Source organism: Mesitornis unicolor, unplaced genomic scaffold, assembly GCF_000695765.1.
Source record: "Mesitornis unicolor isolate BGI_N332 unplaced genomic scaffold, ASM69576v1 scaffold4862, whole genome shotgun sequence".
Classification (NCBI taxonomy): Eukaryota; Metazoa; Chordata; class Aves; order Mesitornithiformes; family Mesitornithidae; genus Mesitornis; species Mesitornis unicolor.
The window spans coordinates 10,246-23,829 of NW_010166983.1; the positions used below are offsets into that span (position 1 = coordinate 10,246).

A 13,584-nucleotide genomic window follows, 5' to 3' on the forward strand; every position below is an offset into this window, starting at 1 on the left:
CTCCTTGTTGCCATGCTTTTTTCGTTGAACTCCGACTTTTGGCAGGCGCTGCCAGTGGTGTATCTGCATCCCTTGCCCTGGAAGTCTGGGGAGATCCCAGGGACAGGGAGCAGTGAAAGGCTCTGGTTTGAGTGCCCTGGCCTGTATTTCCCACTAGGTGCTGCTGTTGGAGTACCTCTCAGCGAAGAGGAGGCGCAAGTCTGCATGGTGCACGACTTCCACAAGACCTTAACGCCCTTAGCGTCTGCCTACGCGCGAAGCAGAGGTGAGAAGCCCAGGAATAAACTAGCATGTCCAAGAAGCTAGGCACACTGCTCAGGTGCTTAGAATTAATCTCAGAAAATATTTATTTAAGAAAAAAAAAATTGCTCTCGGCTACATATCTGGGTGTGATTTCTTGCAGGAAGAGCCAGATGAGAGCATAGGCATCTAAAAGCTTTCCTCTTTTTCCAACTGTCTTATATCTAAAAGCTTTCTGTACAATCCTTGCATCTCCTTGTCCTCTTGCCACCATGGCTACAGCAGAACTGCTTGCTGTAATCGGGGTAGTCATTACAGAGTTAGAGCTTTGACAAATGCAGTGAAGAGGGACTGAACTATAGGAATATTTAAAGGTGCATGTGTTTGAGGTAGGTTTTTCATCCTTGTTGCTCTTACATGCCCCTTTTTGGTGGGATTAAGTTATTAGCTCTCATGAAAATTGACTGGATTGTAGGAGCAAAGACTTTTATTTGTATTATGTTATAGTTACTAAAAATATGATTTTGCAGGTGCTGATCGGATGTCTTCTTTTGGTGACTTCATTGCCCTGTCTGATATCTGTGATGTGGCTACTGCCAAGATTATTTCCAGAGAGGTCAGTTAAACAGCAGCAAATCATTCGAGTGTAAAAAGGAGAATCACACTAGATGGAGTCACTGGTTTGTAGCAGCCATTCTCTTTGTGTTTGACCCATTTCACTGAAGACTATTTATTGGTCCATTTGTGTAATGTGATGCCTGGAGTGCAGAATTTACAGCTATCTTTTGATGCATTTTTCGTCCTACCAGTTAAAAGCTGGCTGTGTGGGAGAGCCTTTGAAATAGCAGTGCTTGAAATGCTGCTCTCCAAGAGATGATTGCAAACCTCTACCTCCAGGTGGGCCTCTGGAAATGAGCCCTGATTACACTGCCTGTCACAAGTATCTGCCTGAACAGCTGTAATCAGAGCAGTAGAGGACGGGGAGCTGATGGCCAGCCTCTTGCCCAAGGCAGGATCGTGGATGTTGTAGCTGCCTGCCGGTTGATACAAGTTATGTGTAGTCCCAGCCATCCTCCAGGCTGCGCTTTTAACCTGTCTGGATTCACTGTTAACTCCATAGCTGGCTGCACTGTACAAGTCACTTTTTAAAATACAGAGTTAACCAGCTGGGAGTTAATGCTTTACCAGACACACTCATCATCCTGTTGCATGTTGCTTCCGATTTGAGAGAGGTGAGGCATGATGCAAACAGCTGTGTTGTACATTGGAGTCGTCTTTTCAAACAAATGAAAGAGCTTGTTTGGTTTGTGAGGGTAACATTTTGGTATGCAATTACTTTTTAAAACAAAAACAACCAAACAACAAAAAGAACCAAACAAAAAACCAAATGAAACAAAACAAACCAACCCAATAACCCTCTCACATGGTAGGATAAAAGTGTGAAAGGTGTATATCACTGCATGGCACCGAATGTAAACTCTTCTCAGTTTTAATTCTGATAACAGCTCTTCTGCAGATATTTTTGTCTCATCAGGAGTATGGCTGTTGAAATAAGGATTTATTATTTTTAAGCTATGTTTACTGTTAGGGCTGAGAAAAGTAGAGAAGTCAAGCATGCGCTGTCCTCTCCTGGAGGGGGGATATTAGTTATTAATTCCATTTTGGCAGGGTATTTTTTCCTAACTCCTGCTAAGAGCTGACAGTGCTCTGCTGTTTTGAGAACATGAGATACATGTGGTCAGGATACAGACAGACCTCAAGAGGTGTGCCTTCAGTGCCTTTCTGGAAATAACAGGTGGAGCTTTCAGTAATAGCTCCTTTTTAAATTTTTTTTCATGTAGAAGCTGAATTCTGTGTGTGTTGCAGGTATCTGATGGTGTGGTAGCTCCTGGGTATGAGGAAGAAGCTCTCAAAATCCTTGCCAAAAAGAAGAATGGTGGTTATTGTGTCCTCCAGGTTTGTATTCTTGCTCCACTATAACCCTCCACTGCTTTTCGCAGACATTAGTGTCCAAATAGCTGGGGGAGCTGAGCCAGGCTCCCCTGCAGTGCATGGAAGTGTTTCCTCTGGGTCTTGAGGGATTCCTGCACGAGCTGGAATTCCACCAGCAGCGTTGTGGTCATGTTAAGCCTTTAGTCCTAGAGCAGAGTATTTTCTGCAAGCCTTCCTTGGCTTTCAAAGTGATGTGGATTTAAAGTAACTGGATCTATGAACCAGCAAGAGTATTTCAAAAAAACAATTATTGTGCTCTCTTTCCATTCTTTGCCACCTTTCCTCTCACTTTTGCAGAATTTGTTTTCTCCCTGAAGTCTTTATATCTAGGATATAGTGCATAGTGATGTTGTGAGTCTTGGCAGCGAGAAGCATGTGCTGGGGGAAGCCTTGTCTGGGCCTGTGGTACTTGTAGGGCAGTTTTTGGTACAGTCAGGGATGAAGACAGCATGGACGGAGTTTGGACCTGAGATGATGCACATTTACTTACTGCAACCAGGATGCTTGCCAGGGAATGTTAACATAGTGTGGTCAAGGCAGTGTCAGGTTCCCTTCTAGTTCCTGCAGTGATAGTTGGGACTTCAAAATCATCCAGTTTTGATAAACAGGATTAATGGATTACAGAATGGTGTCAGAGCACTCAAACAGGTCCTATTTCTGCCTGACTGAGAGACAAACGAGCAGAGGACTTTATTGTAACATATCAAAAAGAAAATCCAAGGCTTAGCTGAAGTTGCAGTTGTAATGTTACTACCAGGGGAGCTGTAGAAGATGGCTTAGGAGCTTCAGGCAAGAAGGAATGAAACTGCAGACAATCTTGGCAGCTGATTACCTCCTGAATTCAATTAGCTCTGCAAGGATGAGGTTGCATTGGTTAAGCCTGTATCTTCAGGGCCTTCTGCAGGGGGATGCTAAGGAAAGTTGATCTGAACAAATTTAAATGGATTAGGGATACCGCATAAAGTGTGTGCATGCTCTTACTTAGAGCTGATCGCCTTAATCCGGTTTACTTCATGTCTCAATAACCTGAACTGGGGCTACAGAATTTCTAAATAAGCCCATGCATGGGTAGACCTGAATGCAGTTTAACAGTTCCATTTAACGTACGCTGGTGTAAATTAACTGTGCTACATGCTTGTTTGGAGATGTGCCCCAGGAGAGTACATCTCTGGAAATAATTGCATTTACTGTTTAATGTCAGAGGGGGTTGTGAGTTGTACCTTGAGGCACATATGAAGCAACTCAAAATATTTCTACTTTCCTGTAGAAGACTGAAAACTGGTTTTGTGTGGATGTTTTCCCCTTTCTGTGAAGGACTGGATGACTTTGTCACTTATTGTGGCTCACAACATGGAGTTGTATATAGGCATCTATACTGCATTACCTCACTTCACCCTGTAAATGTCAGTTCATGCTTCAACCTTGCTGCTCCAGTTAATTCTGATTACTTCTGACGATTTGATGTTGCTTCCTACAAACAGTTCACTTTTGGATTTTCAGATAATGTGTTTTAACCTCAGTTATTACTGAATGTTGGTCTTGAAGAGCTCTAAGAACGTTTTATTGGTCTATCCTTTGGCTTTTAGATGGATCCTCATTATGAGCCAGATGACAACGAGATTCGAACCCTCTATGGATTGCATCTCATGCAGAAGAGGAATAACGCAGTCATCGACCGGTCATTGTTCAAGAACATCGTTACAAAGAATAAAAATGTAAGTGTCAGAAGATAAATGAGCTTAAAGATTGGTGGGATGAACTGGTGTGCTTTCATCAAGGAAGTCATCACTCTTCTATTTTAAGAGCTCTTAAAATATTTTAATGAGGTCTAACTGGCTTTCAACAAAATGATGCAGCAAACTTTCTAGACCAAATATACTTGGGTAAATCGGTGTAGTTTGTATTTGTTTTGATTTCTTGCGTAAATAAGAGGAGCTGGGCCTTGCCCTTTCTCTCTGACTACCAAAATATTTGTATTTCTTATAAATAAAAAGCTACTGTGTGCAATTTTTTATGGTGAGACAGCCATGTGCTAAGGAGCCATTGTGATCTGACTCACCGTTTACTTCTCCCTTTTGTGTACAACGTGTTGTATAAACTGTGGCCTTGCTGATATTGCTCATCATTTAGGGTTCACATCATCAGAAAGTTATCAGTTACTTGTCTCTGATCTTGTTATTAAAAAACAGATGGTAATGAGAACGTGATTAGTCATGGGCTCAGAAGCAATTTCAGACATTGAGGTAATAAAATGATTTTAATAAGTTAGTAATGGAATGGACTTAAAAATAAAACCTCATGCAGATATTGTCAGCAATTATTATTGTTGTGGTCCGGTGTATACTTAAGCATGTGCTTAGCGTTTTGCCTATGAGCACATCTGATGACAATGAGCAAATACAGAAGACTTTGCAGGCCTAGGGCCAGGGATAGAGCCCTCCTGACCTGCAAAGACTGAGTCTTACCCCTGTGAGCTGTGAGATTAGCTGTCAAACCAATTATTTACAGTTTTTAATCTAAACAGAATTGGCTGGTAATGGAACAGAACAGGACATCTTGGTTATCTTGTGTTCCGTCTCTATGATACAGTACTTGTGATGGCTTTGGGGGTTTGCAGGTCACTAGCCAGTTGGCTAGTCATGGTTGTTAGCATGGGCCATTGACAGTGGCGTTTTGTTTCAGCTGCCTGAGTCTGCTGTTCGAGACCTGATTGTTGCCAGCATCGCTGTCAAATACACCCAGTCCAATTCCGTTTGCTACGCCAAGGATGGGCAGGTAACCAAATCAGACAGTGCTGTGGAGTGTGCTTTTGCAGCCAAGCTGGTCAGAGAGTGCTTTTGTCAGGCAAGAGTTTTAAAACCATTGAGCATGCAGGAAGCTATTAAACAGGTACAGATGAATTGCCCTGGACAGTGCCATGCAGAACAGCAGCTAAACCCATGTTTCTCAAGAGGCTGCTTCAAAACCTCAGGGTGATTTTGTCGTCGTAATGACAGGGCCGGCTCTTTCAATGATAGGGTTGGAAAAGCTCTTATGTGTTTCTGCATGTTTGGCCTTGAGTCATTTCTTTCTCACCACTCTGTCCTTTTGTATCATTTTTTTGAGGGTATGTACATATGCTGGAGTCTGTATAGAGTCCTAGGAAATGACAGTAGCTTTCACAGCTGGATTTTGACTGCTCAAATGGTTCTTAGTTTAATTTTCATTTTTTATATGAGAAAGATGGGATGTGCTTGGTTTTTTTTCCCCTTCGGGGCATTGTCCCTGAATTTTTTAGAAGCTTATGATGGATGTTGGGATTTACAGGGCCATTATCAAGTGTGTAGTTGAGATATGAACCTTGAATTTAAAAAAAATAAATAAATCTTTTCTTTCCACACTATCACTAGGTATTCAGCTTAAATCAGTTATCCAAAACTTCTTGTAAATGTATTAAAAATAGTATTTTTGCCCAGCAGCTCATTCTCATAATGCTGTTTAGCTGATTCTCTGCTCTCGTAGTAACTTTTCCATAGGCTTGGATTATTTAAATAAAAAAATACAGGTGAAAAAAAGACAAAGAATGTTTTTGCTCTTGAGCTTTAGTACATCACAAATCAGCAAAATGGATCAAACAGTGCCCTACAGGTACGGACTGAAGGAACTGCAATGCTGTGGTTTCTTTGCATTGGCACTCATCTGCATTTGCCAGATCGTTGTTGCAGCCTGAAAGCGTTGCAGCGCTGTCTCGCAGTACTTTCTGGGGTCGTGTGCTGTGTGGGTCTTGAAAACCTGTCTCTGGAGAGCTGGATTCTGTCTTTTATTCAGATTTGGAGGTTTTTTTCTTGCTTTTCAGTGGTTCTCTGTAGTCAAGACTGTTAGTTCTTGTAGCCTCAGAACAAAGGTGTCGCTATCTTTGCTCTTTTTCCCCTTATTACAGCAGCAGTTTCCCTAGTGCTTTTGCAAGTCTGGACATAACGTGATGCTGCAGATGTTTCTGAAATGTGTGTGGTAATGCATGTACCATATGGAGGGGAGACGGCATCAGGGAGGAGTGGAAAGCCACGTGGGCAGACAAGGATTTAGCTAGCCTGGCCTCAGTGATGTTTAATGTACTTGCAGACGTATTTTAATAAAATATAATGTGCGTCACCTTGGTGTGCTGTATATGTGACAGGGAAGGCAAAGATCAGAGGCCAAGGTACAGATGGGGTCCACTGAACACCAGTGTTACTAAGACAGTGATTAGCTCGGGTTCTTCTTGGTGATGCTGTGCAGAACTACTGGTCTTGTCACCTACCAAGACAGAACATGAGATGTGCAGAGTCATATTTGGGTGCAAACCAGAAAATAGCAGAAATCAAGAACCAGGGACAGAAAGTAACTTCCAGATTGTTACACTTGAAATGTTTCTCCAGGATGTGACTTGGTTTGGGTTACATGAGCCAAGCCTGGGAAGTCCAGCTTCAGTTCAGTCCCACTGCTTTTGATTTTCCAGGGCTTGTTTCAGCCTCATAGCATCCCTGCTCCTCAGCAAAACTCTGGGTTATCAGACATCTAGAACTTTTTTGACAGCTTGGGTTTGCTGCGTTTCCGAGTGGACTGGCTGCTCCACCAAGGGCTGGTGCTTGCGTTAATAAGTTCTAGGAGAGCATGGAGTTGGAGGAAGCCTTTATGGACTTGAGTGTAATTTAACTTGCAGGAAGCCAGCTGCCACTAATTGCAATAAACACTTTCACTTGTTTTGTCTGACTCTCAGTATATCAAAGCCAGTCTGTAACATGTTTACACTTTCTTTAATGATACCATCATGTTTTAAATAAGCAATTTAAAATTATTCTCTTTCTTTATTCTCTGCACAGTCGGATAAAACAAACCTGTGAATTTACCTTAGTGTTTCCCAGCAATAGTGCAGACATTTGTCAATAACTTTGTTGTTTGGTTTTTTTTCCAATTGTGAAGTCCTTTATTTGATTTCTATAACTGCAAACATACTGAGGGTTTCTGTTTTCACTCATTCAGGGTAAATTCATCCACTCTGTGCTTTTGCTCAGTATTCCAGCTGTGGGGCATGTTTGGCTTTGCTGTGAGCCAAAGTGTTTTGGTCCAATAGTTCTCAATTGTCACCCAAGCTTTTTTTTTTAATTAAGTGATTTCTCTACTCACCTTGTATTACTGTCTCCTTTCGCTGCTCACACTTCACAGGCTCTGCCTAAGCACTTTCTGATTCCCAGAAGATTAACTCTGAAAGAAACATAATTAATTTTCGTGTAGAAAATAAGCAGAAGATAGAGGAGGAGAGATTCCTTTGTGGAGGTTTCAGCTGGGTTTTCACATGGGAGAAAGCCAATGTTTGAGGAAGGTAAAGATGAGGTGTAGGAAGAAGAAGGAGAGGGAGAAACACGAAGTGAGAAAGAGGGAGAATAGGTATATTCAGACAGGCCAGCGTGAGGAGAAATTCAGGTACAAGTCTAGAGTTTGCATTAAGCAGAAGCTCAGCCTTCTCATTTCTCCTCTTCAGACCAGAAACTCCAGGCTAGACTGAAGAAATCTTCCCCAGCAGTGTTGCATCAAAAGACATTTTTCTACAAAAAAAGGATTTTGCTTTCCCAGGATCACTGTTTTCCAGTGAAGTGCATCTTATCAGCATGTATGAACTTGCTTCTGGAACAATGTGGGCTCATCAGGAGGCACAGAGAAGCAGGTTTTATATTCTCTTGCCTCTTAGCCATGATAAAATCTTCCATATGTTGCAGATATTTCTGTAGGTCTGGGGATGTCCATGAAGAGATTACAGGACACATCACTTCAATGGAAATACAAGGTTCTTGACAGTTTGGAGTTGTTGAATATGAGCCAAAGTTCAGTTCTGCAACTTCTGACAGAATTTAGGTCACAAAAATGTAAAAGAGTTTAAGTAACTCAGAGAGAAAATGAAAATACACTTTTTGAGAAGGGTGATTGGATGCTGACAGGTAAGAGTTTGATTTCTGATGTGTGTCCATGAAGGAGCCGTGTGCGTTTGGGGCTGCATTTGCCTGGAAATGTGCTCCAGTACCATTGCCCTTGCTGGCTGAAGGCCAGGGCTTGCAGCAGACGAGCCAGCTCCATCACGGGAGTGCAAGGCTGCAGCTCACCGGTACCTGGTGAAGGTGAGGCACCGTTCTGGCTGGGAAAGGGCAGAGAGGATGTTATGCTTCTGGCACATGACATCACATTTTTTAGAGACTTGGGAATTTGGACCCCTGCTACCATCAGTCTGTGCAGTACTCTCCACCTTCTGCATCCCCAGCTAAGAACTTCTGCCTTAGCCTAATCTGGTTTGCAAGGCCCACTTTGAAGGGCTGGGTGACAGTTAATTGCATGCAGTGTGTGACTATTTAAAGTCTTCTCCTTTGTCTGGGCAGAGAGGAGAAACCTCCCTGGAAGAGATGATATACCTACATGCAGCTGGCATGGAGCTTCCTTGAGAGGCAGGGTCCCATGCAAGTTGGGAGGTTAAATAAGGCGGGCGTGAGAGCAGAGGTTGGACATCAGGAGTGTTTGTGTCACTAAGCCATGCATACTTTGCATCTCTTTAGTATTTGTGATAATACTAATGTCCTTGTGGGTTTGTTAAGCACTGATGACTTCAGTTACAGCTGAGCGGTTGATATTAGCTAGCAGCCCAAGTCTTGCATTTGCTCCTTGAGGGAACGGTATCCAGCAGCATGTTTTATGGTTATGGTAAGAGGTGAAGTCACTGGGTCTTGATGAATGAGAAGACAAATGATTCATTCTTTTGAGGGCAGCCTGTGACTTATAGCTTTACCATCTGTTTCAGTCTGAGCTGGAAACTCTGAGGCACTGGCCAGAACTGCTAGCCTCAACACAGTGTCCCTGGAGCAGTACCCCATGCAAAGAGTCTGGTGAACAGTTCAGCTGTGGCTTCATAGGAGGAGGACAGTGTGGGAGAGACTTGTTTTCCATCAGATTTCTGGTTTGAAATGGCAGGAGGTCTCTTTGGAAAGCAAGACCCACAGCTCTGAAAGCCATGGAGGAAAGTTACCAGCCCAAGTTTGATAGCCATGGTGGCTAGGTCTGGTCTTTGTGCCCCTGGCATCCTGTCATGGCAGAGGCAAAGCTGAGGGACAGCAGACAGTGTGGAGCCCAAGAGACCTCAGCTCAGACCATTTCTGCAGGGGTTGTTCTGCCAACATCCAGTAACCAAGATGTTGCCAGCCACATTCAACTTTCAGTTCTGTCAGCGCCTGTGAGTTGCCGTTGTCTCCTGTGTGAGTTTGCGCCAGCCCAGGCAGGATGCAAGAGCTTGCTTGTTTTGTGCATTGAACTGTGACAAATGCCTTGCAGAGTTACCTGACCACCCATCTCAGAGAGTCTCTACATATTTTAATCTATAGTGTACCTGGAGAAAATTGGCAGAGGTTGAATGCGTCTGATAGAGGTCTGAAAAAAGCAAATAGAAACTGAGCAAATACCATATTTTCATAGCAGTTTCCTTGAGGAGAAAACTGTATCGCCTTTCGGATTTTGCTTCCGGAAGCAGGTGGTCTGTTTGATATCAAGCACAAGTGCTATTAAATAAGTTTAGCAGCAGCTATTTTTAAAACCCTGGACTCTGGCAGAGTAGGAAACGTGTTGGTAGCTCCAGGGCCTCGATAATTCATGCAGTGTAATGGTCCTACTGGCCAGCCTTCTTGATTGAGCAGTGGATTTGCTTTCTTATCAGCCTTGACAGACAAACTGCCCTGTAATTCACCACACATCACAGCTGATCTGTTCAAGCTGTGTATGCCTGGCCCACCAGGAAAGATTATGGTGTTTGGGTGACCTGGGCTCAGGGTGTAATGCTCTAGCCCAAGTGCCCTGTCCAAGAACAGGTAGGCAGCCTGCCACCTCTTAGCAGCCACGTTGGTTTCTACAACCAACAGGACTTTGTTTTGCCTTAAACAAAAGCTGTAATTGTCTCGCTATCCTGCAGTTAACAGTTTGAGGGCTGAGGCTATGTTACTGAGAAGGATAAAAGAATGTACTGTCTTCAGAGTGACAGTCAGCCCAGCGGAGCTGAGGACGTTAGCAGTGCAGAGAGCTGTCCCTGTAACCACTGTACGGGACTGGGGATGCAGGTATTTGCAAAGTTTTCCTTGCTAATTACCGGCGCTCTTTCTCTGCAGTTAATTTGTGGGAGGCCTTTCCTAATTGCTTGGCTGGAACTAAGCTGTGCTTGCGATCTCTGTGTGGCAAGGTGTGATTGTGCTTTTCATCTGTGTGCTTCAGGTCATCGGTATTGGAGCTGGCCAGCAGTCCCGCATCCACTGCACGCGTCTGGCTGGTGACAAGGCAAACAACTGGTGGCTCCGGCACCACCCACGTGTGCTCTCCATGAAGTTCAAAGCGGGTGTGAAGAGAGCAGAGATCTCCAATGCCATTGATCAGTACGTCACTGGGACCATTGGTGAGGTAAGGGCTGGCTGAGAGGTTTCCCTGGAGAGTCCAGCTTCTGCGAAACAAAGCTGAAGCTACTGCTTGAAATATCAGCTGTGGGTGCTAGCACCTGGCAAGGCATCCTGATACCTGGGGCTTTTCTTCTCTACCTCAGTCTTTCCTCCAGCCCCAGAAAGACCATGTCCTTTCACAGCTCATTTCAGAGTTGGTCACACTGTTTCCTTTGACATAAAAGGATGCCTGTACTATTTCACAGAATCACAGAACGTTAGGGACCAGGCTGCCCAGAGAGGTTGTGGAGTCTCCTTCTCTGCAGACATTCAAAACCCACCTGGCCGTGTTCCTGTGTGACCTGGTCTGGTGATCCTGCTCTGGCAGGGGTTGGACTGGATGAGCTTTCGAGGTCCCTTCCAACTCCTGAGATTCTGTGATTCTGTAAGGACTCGGGCAAGTCCTTACAAACGGCAAAGCGTTAAATTTGTAAGGACTTAAGGCAAGAGGGAGTTTGGTTGGTTACCACTTTTGGAACTGGTCAGCCTTTATAAAGTAGTGATCTCTTTTAGGACAACAGATGCCAGCCACCTTTAACTCCACATGAGTCACCAAATTCCCTCAGTGCCTCTGAAGATCTGTAGCTAGCCAACAGGGAGCTACAGATACCAGAGTTTGGGTGCTTTGCCCATGGCTTGAAATGTCCACAGATATTATCTACAAGAAGCCTCTGTGCTGGCTGTCAAACTGTCAGAGCCAGAGGTGATGGGTGCATTTGCAGGATTTGTTTTTCACATGGTACCTAAGCCTGGCTCAAGTTTTGTGCCTAGGATCAGATGATTCCAAGGAGCTGGGGGATCAGGTGGCCAGGGACCAGGATGATGACAGCCCCAAGGTCACTTCAAGGCCCAGTGGCAAAGTGTCCTGATTCGTCCCTCTGGTGCTGCATCCTCTGCCCCAAGTGCTGGAAGAACTTGCCCTGCGTGTTGGTGTGCAGCTTGGTTTTGCCTGGTAGGTCCCCCAGCAGTAAGGGAGGGCTAAAGCTACAGGGAGTGTTACAGCTCTTGCTGCCCTGTCAGGACAGCTGTCCTTCCCTTCTCACACGGTGCTGGTGCTGCTTGCTCCTGTGGCGTTTTGGCTTCTTAGAATCCCTCTGACCTTCCTGTCACGAGCAGTGGTGAGACAAGAAAATAGTATGTCCTTTTTAAGTAGCAAAAGCCAAGAGCTGGGTTGGGGACTTCGTGAATCATCTCTGTGAGCAGTTGCTTGTTTAAGGAGGTAGGAACTGGAGCAGTTGGTGTTTCGGAAGGTGAATCATAAACCAAGCTGCTGTTTGTCTTGTGTTAAGTCATCTACCAGACCCTGTTTGCATGTGCTGGCATTTACATAGAGCAGCACACTGCAGGCAGGCCAAGCAGAGCATCTAGGAACTAAAGGCGGGGGTGGGGGCAGGGAAGGAATCCCTCAAGCCCTGGGCTGAGGAGGGAGAAGTGAAGATGTTAAAAGGATGCAAAAAGAGCTGGTGGTGGTATTGTGTTCCCACCACCACTTGAGATTTGAAAATCCCTGGTCTGAAGTTCCCAGCAGCAGAGCCGTGGGGGAAGGAAGCAGAGCTGAGCTGGGTGTCAGGGGGATGCCATCATCACTCACCCTTGCATGCTGCTTCGGGGCTGAGCTGGCTCTTTCTGTTCTGGCAGGATGAAGACCTGGTGAAATGGCAGGCGATGTTTGAAGAGGTGCCCGCGCAGTTAACGGAAGCAGAGAAGAAGCAGTGGGTTGCCAAGCTGACTGCCGTCTCGCTCAGCTCTGATGCGTTCTTCCCTTTTAGGGACAATGTGGACAGAGCTAAACGGGTAAGGCCACGGCAGGGCCAGGATGTCAGGGTGGCACCAAGGAAACGTCTGCGCAGCCTGGGCTTTTTGTTGGAGTTGTGTGCAGACCGCTGGGAAGCATCTGCTCTGCACGGCTGGGTAGAAGGATATTTCTTGTGGTTACTGGTCTCACATGGATAGTAATTATCCAGCCATGGCTCAGGTTGTTGATTGGGGATGAATAGAGGGTTAAAGTTTATTAAACTGTTTAAGGCTGTCAAGACAAGGCCTGTTGCTTCCAGAGGAACCATTTTACTTCTGAGCTGTGGAGAGAACTGGCTGCTCCCATGGGGAATTCCTCAGTGAATGGCTTTGGGCAATGGAAGCCTTTGTTTGTACAATGCTCCATGTAGGGGGATGCAGATGAAGGACTGGGGCTGCCAGCTCCGTTTCAAGAGTATTTGTGGTTTCTGTCCTCTAATCCTTCCACTTCTCTGTCTCTATTCAGAGTGGAGTACAGTTCATCGCTGCCCCGGCTGGCTCAGCTGCTGACGAGGTTGTGATCGAAGCCTGCAATGAGCTTGGGATAACCCTCATTCACACCAATCTCCGGCTGTTTCATCACTGAGTTTACCGTTCGGTCGCAGTCTCAGCAGCAGCAGTGACTGGAATATCACCAGCTTAATTGGGAGGCACCTGCAGTCTGTGCTTAGCGAACGTTTGGAGGATCTGTAAATGAGAGCTTTCCCTGTGTTAGCAGATAATGAAGGTGCAAGAGGTTGGCCTCCAATGTAGAAAATAAATCTCTTTGGCAAATAAACATACGGTTCTTAGCTATGGGGAGTCTGTAGTCTGTGTCATCCAAATACTGTGTCTTCAGGAAAAAGGTTTATTCTTGAGGTAAATTTTATGGTCCAGACTTTACTAATTCATGAAAAGGCCTATGGAGTGGTATGAATGCCTGGCTTATGCCCAATTTCTTAATGAACTGATAAAAATTTGTATTGTAAACTGAACTGAACAGCTTTGGTTTTTTTCCTTGGAGTCAGCAGGTAGTTTTTTCCAGATGCTTCTAATCCATTATCCTCCGGTGAGGAGAGGGGTGCTTTGGGCTGAGAGGCAGGGT

At 44.9% G+C, this 13,584-nt stretch overlaps 1 protein-coding gene across 1 annotated transcript in view; it reads left to right on the forward strand.

Moving 5' to 3' along the window:
• Positions 1–13,245, forward strand: part of ATIC (5-aminoimidazole-4-carboxamide ribonucleotide formyltransferase/IMP cyclohydrolase) — a gene marked incomplete at its 5' end in the record, with an annotated part of 22,982 nt that extends 9,737 nt beyond the window's left edge. The window contains 8 exons of the mRNA XM_010195149.1: positions 93–265; positions 771–856; positions 2,107–2,196; positions 3,819–3,947; positions 4,915–5,007; positions 10,489–10,671; positions 12,345–12,500; positions 12,967–13,245. Coding sequence (XP_010193451.1) covers positions 93–265; positions 771–856; positions 2,107–2,196; positions 3,819–3,947; positions 4,915–5,007; positions 10,489–10,671; positions 12,345–12,500; positions 12,967–13,086 — 1,030 coding nt within the window. The remainder of the gene's footprint in view (positions 1–92; positions 266–770; positions 857–2,106; positions 2,197–3,818; positions 3,948–4,914; positions 5,008–10,488; positions 10,672–12,344; positions 12,501–12,966) is intronic.
• Positions 13,246–13,584: the final 339 nt, after the last annotated feature.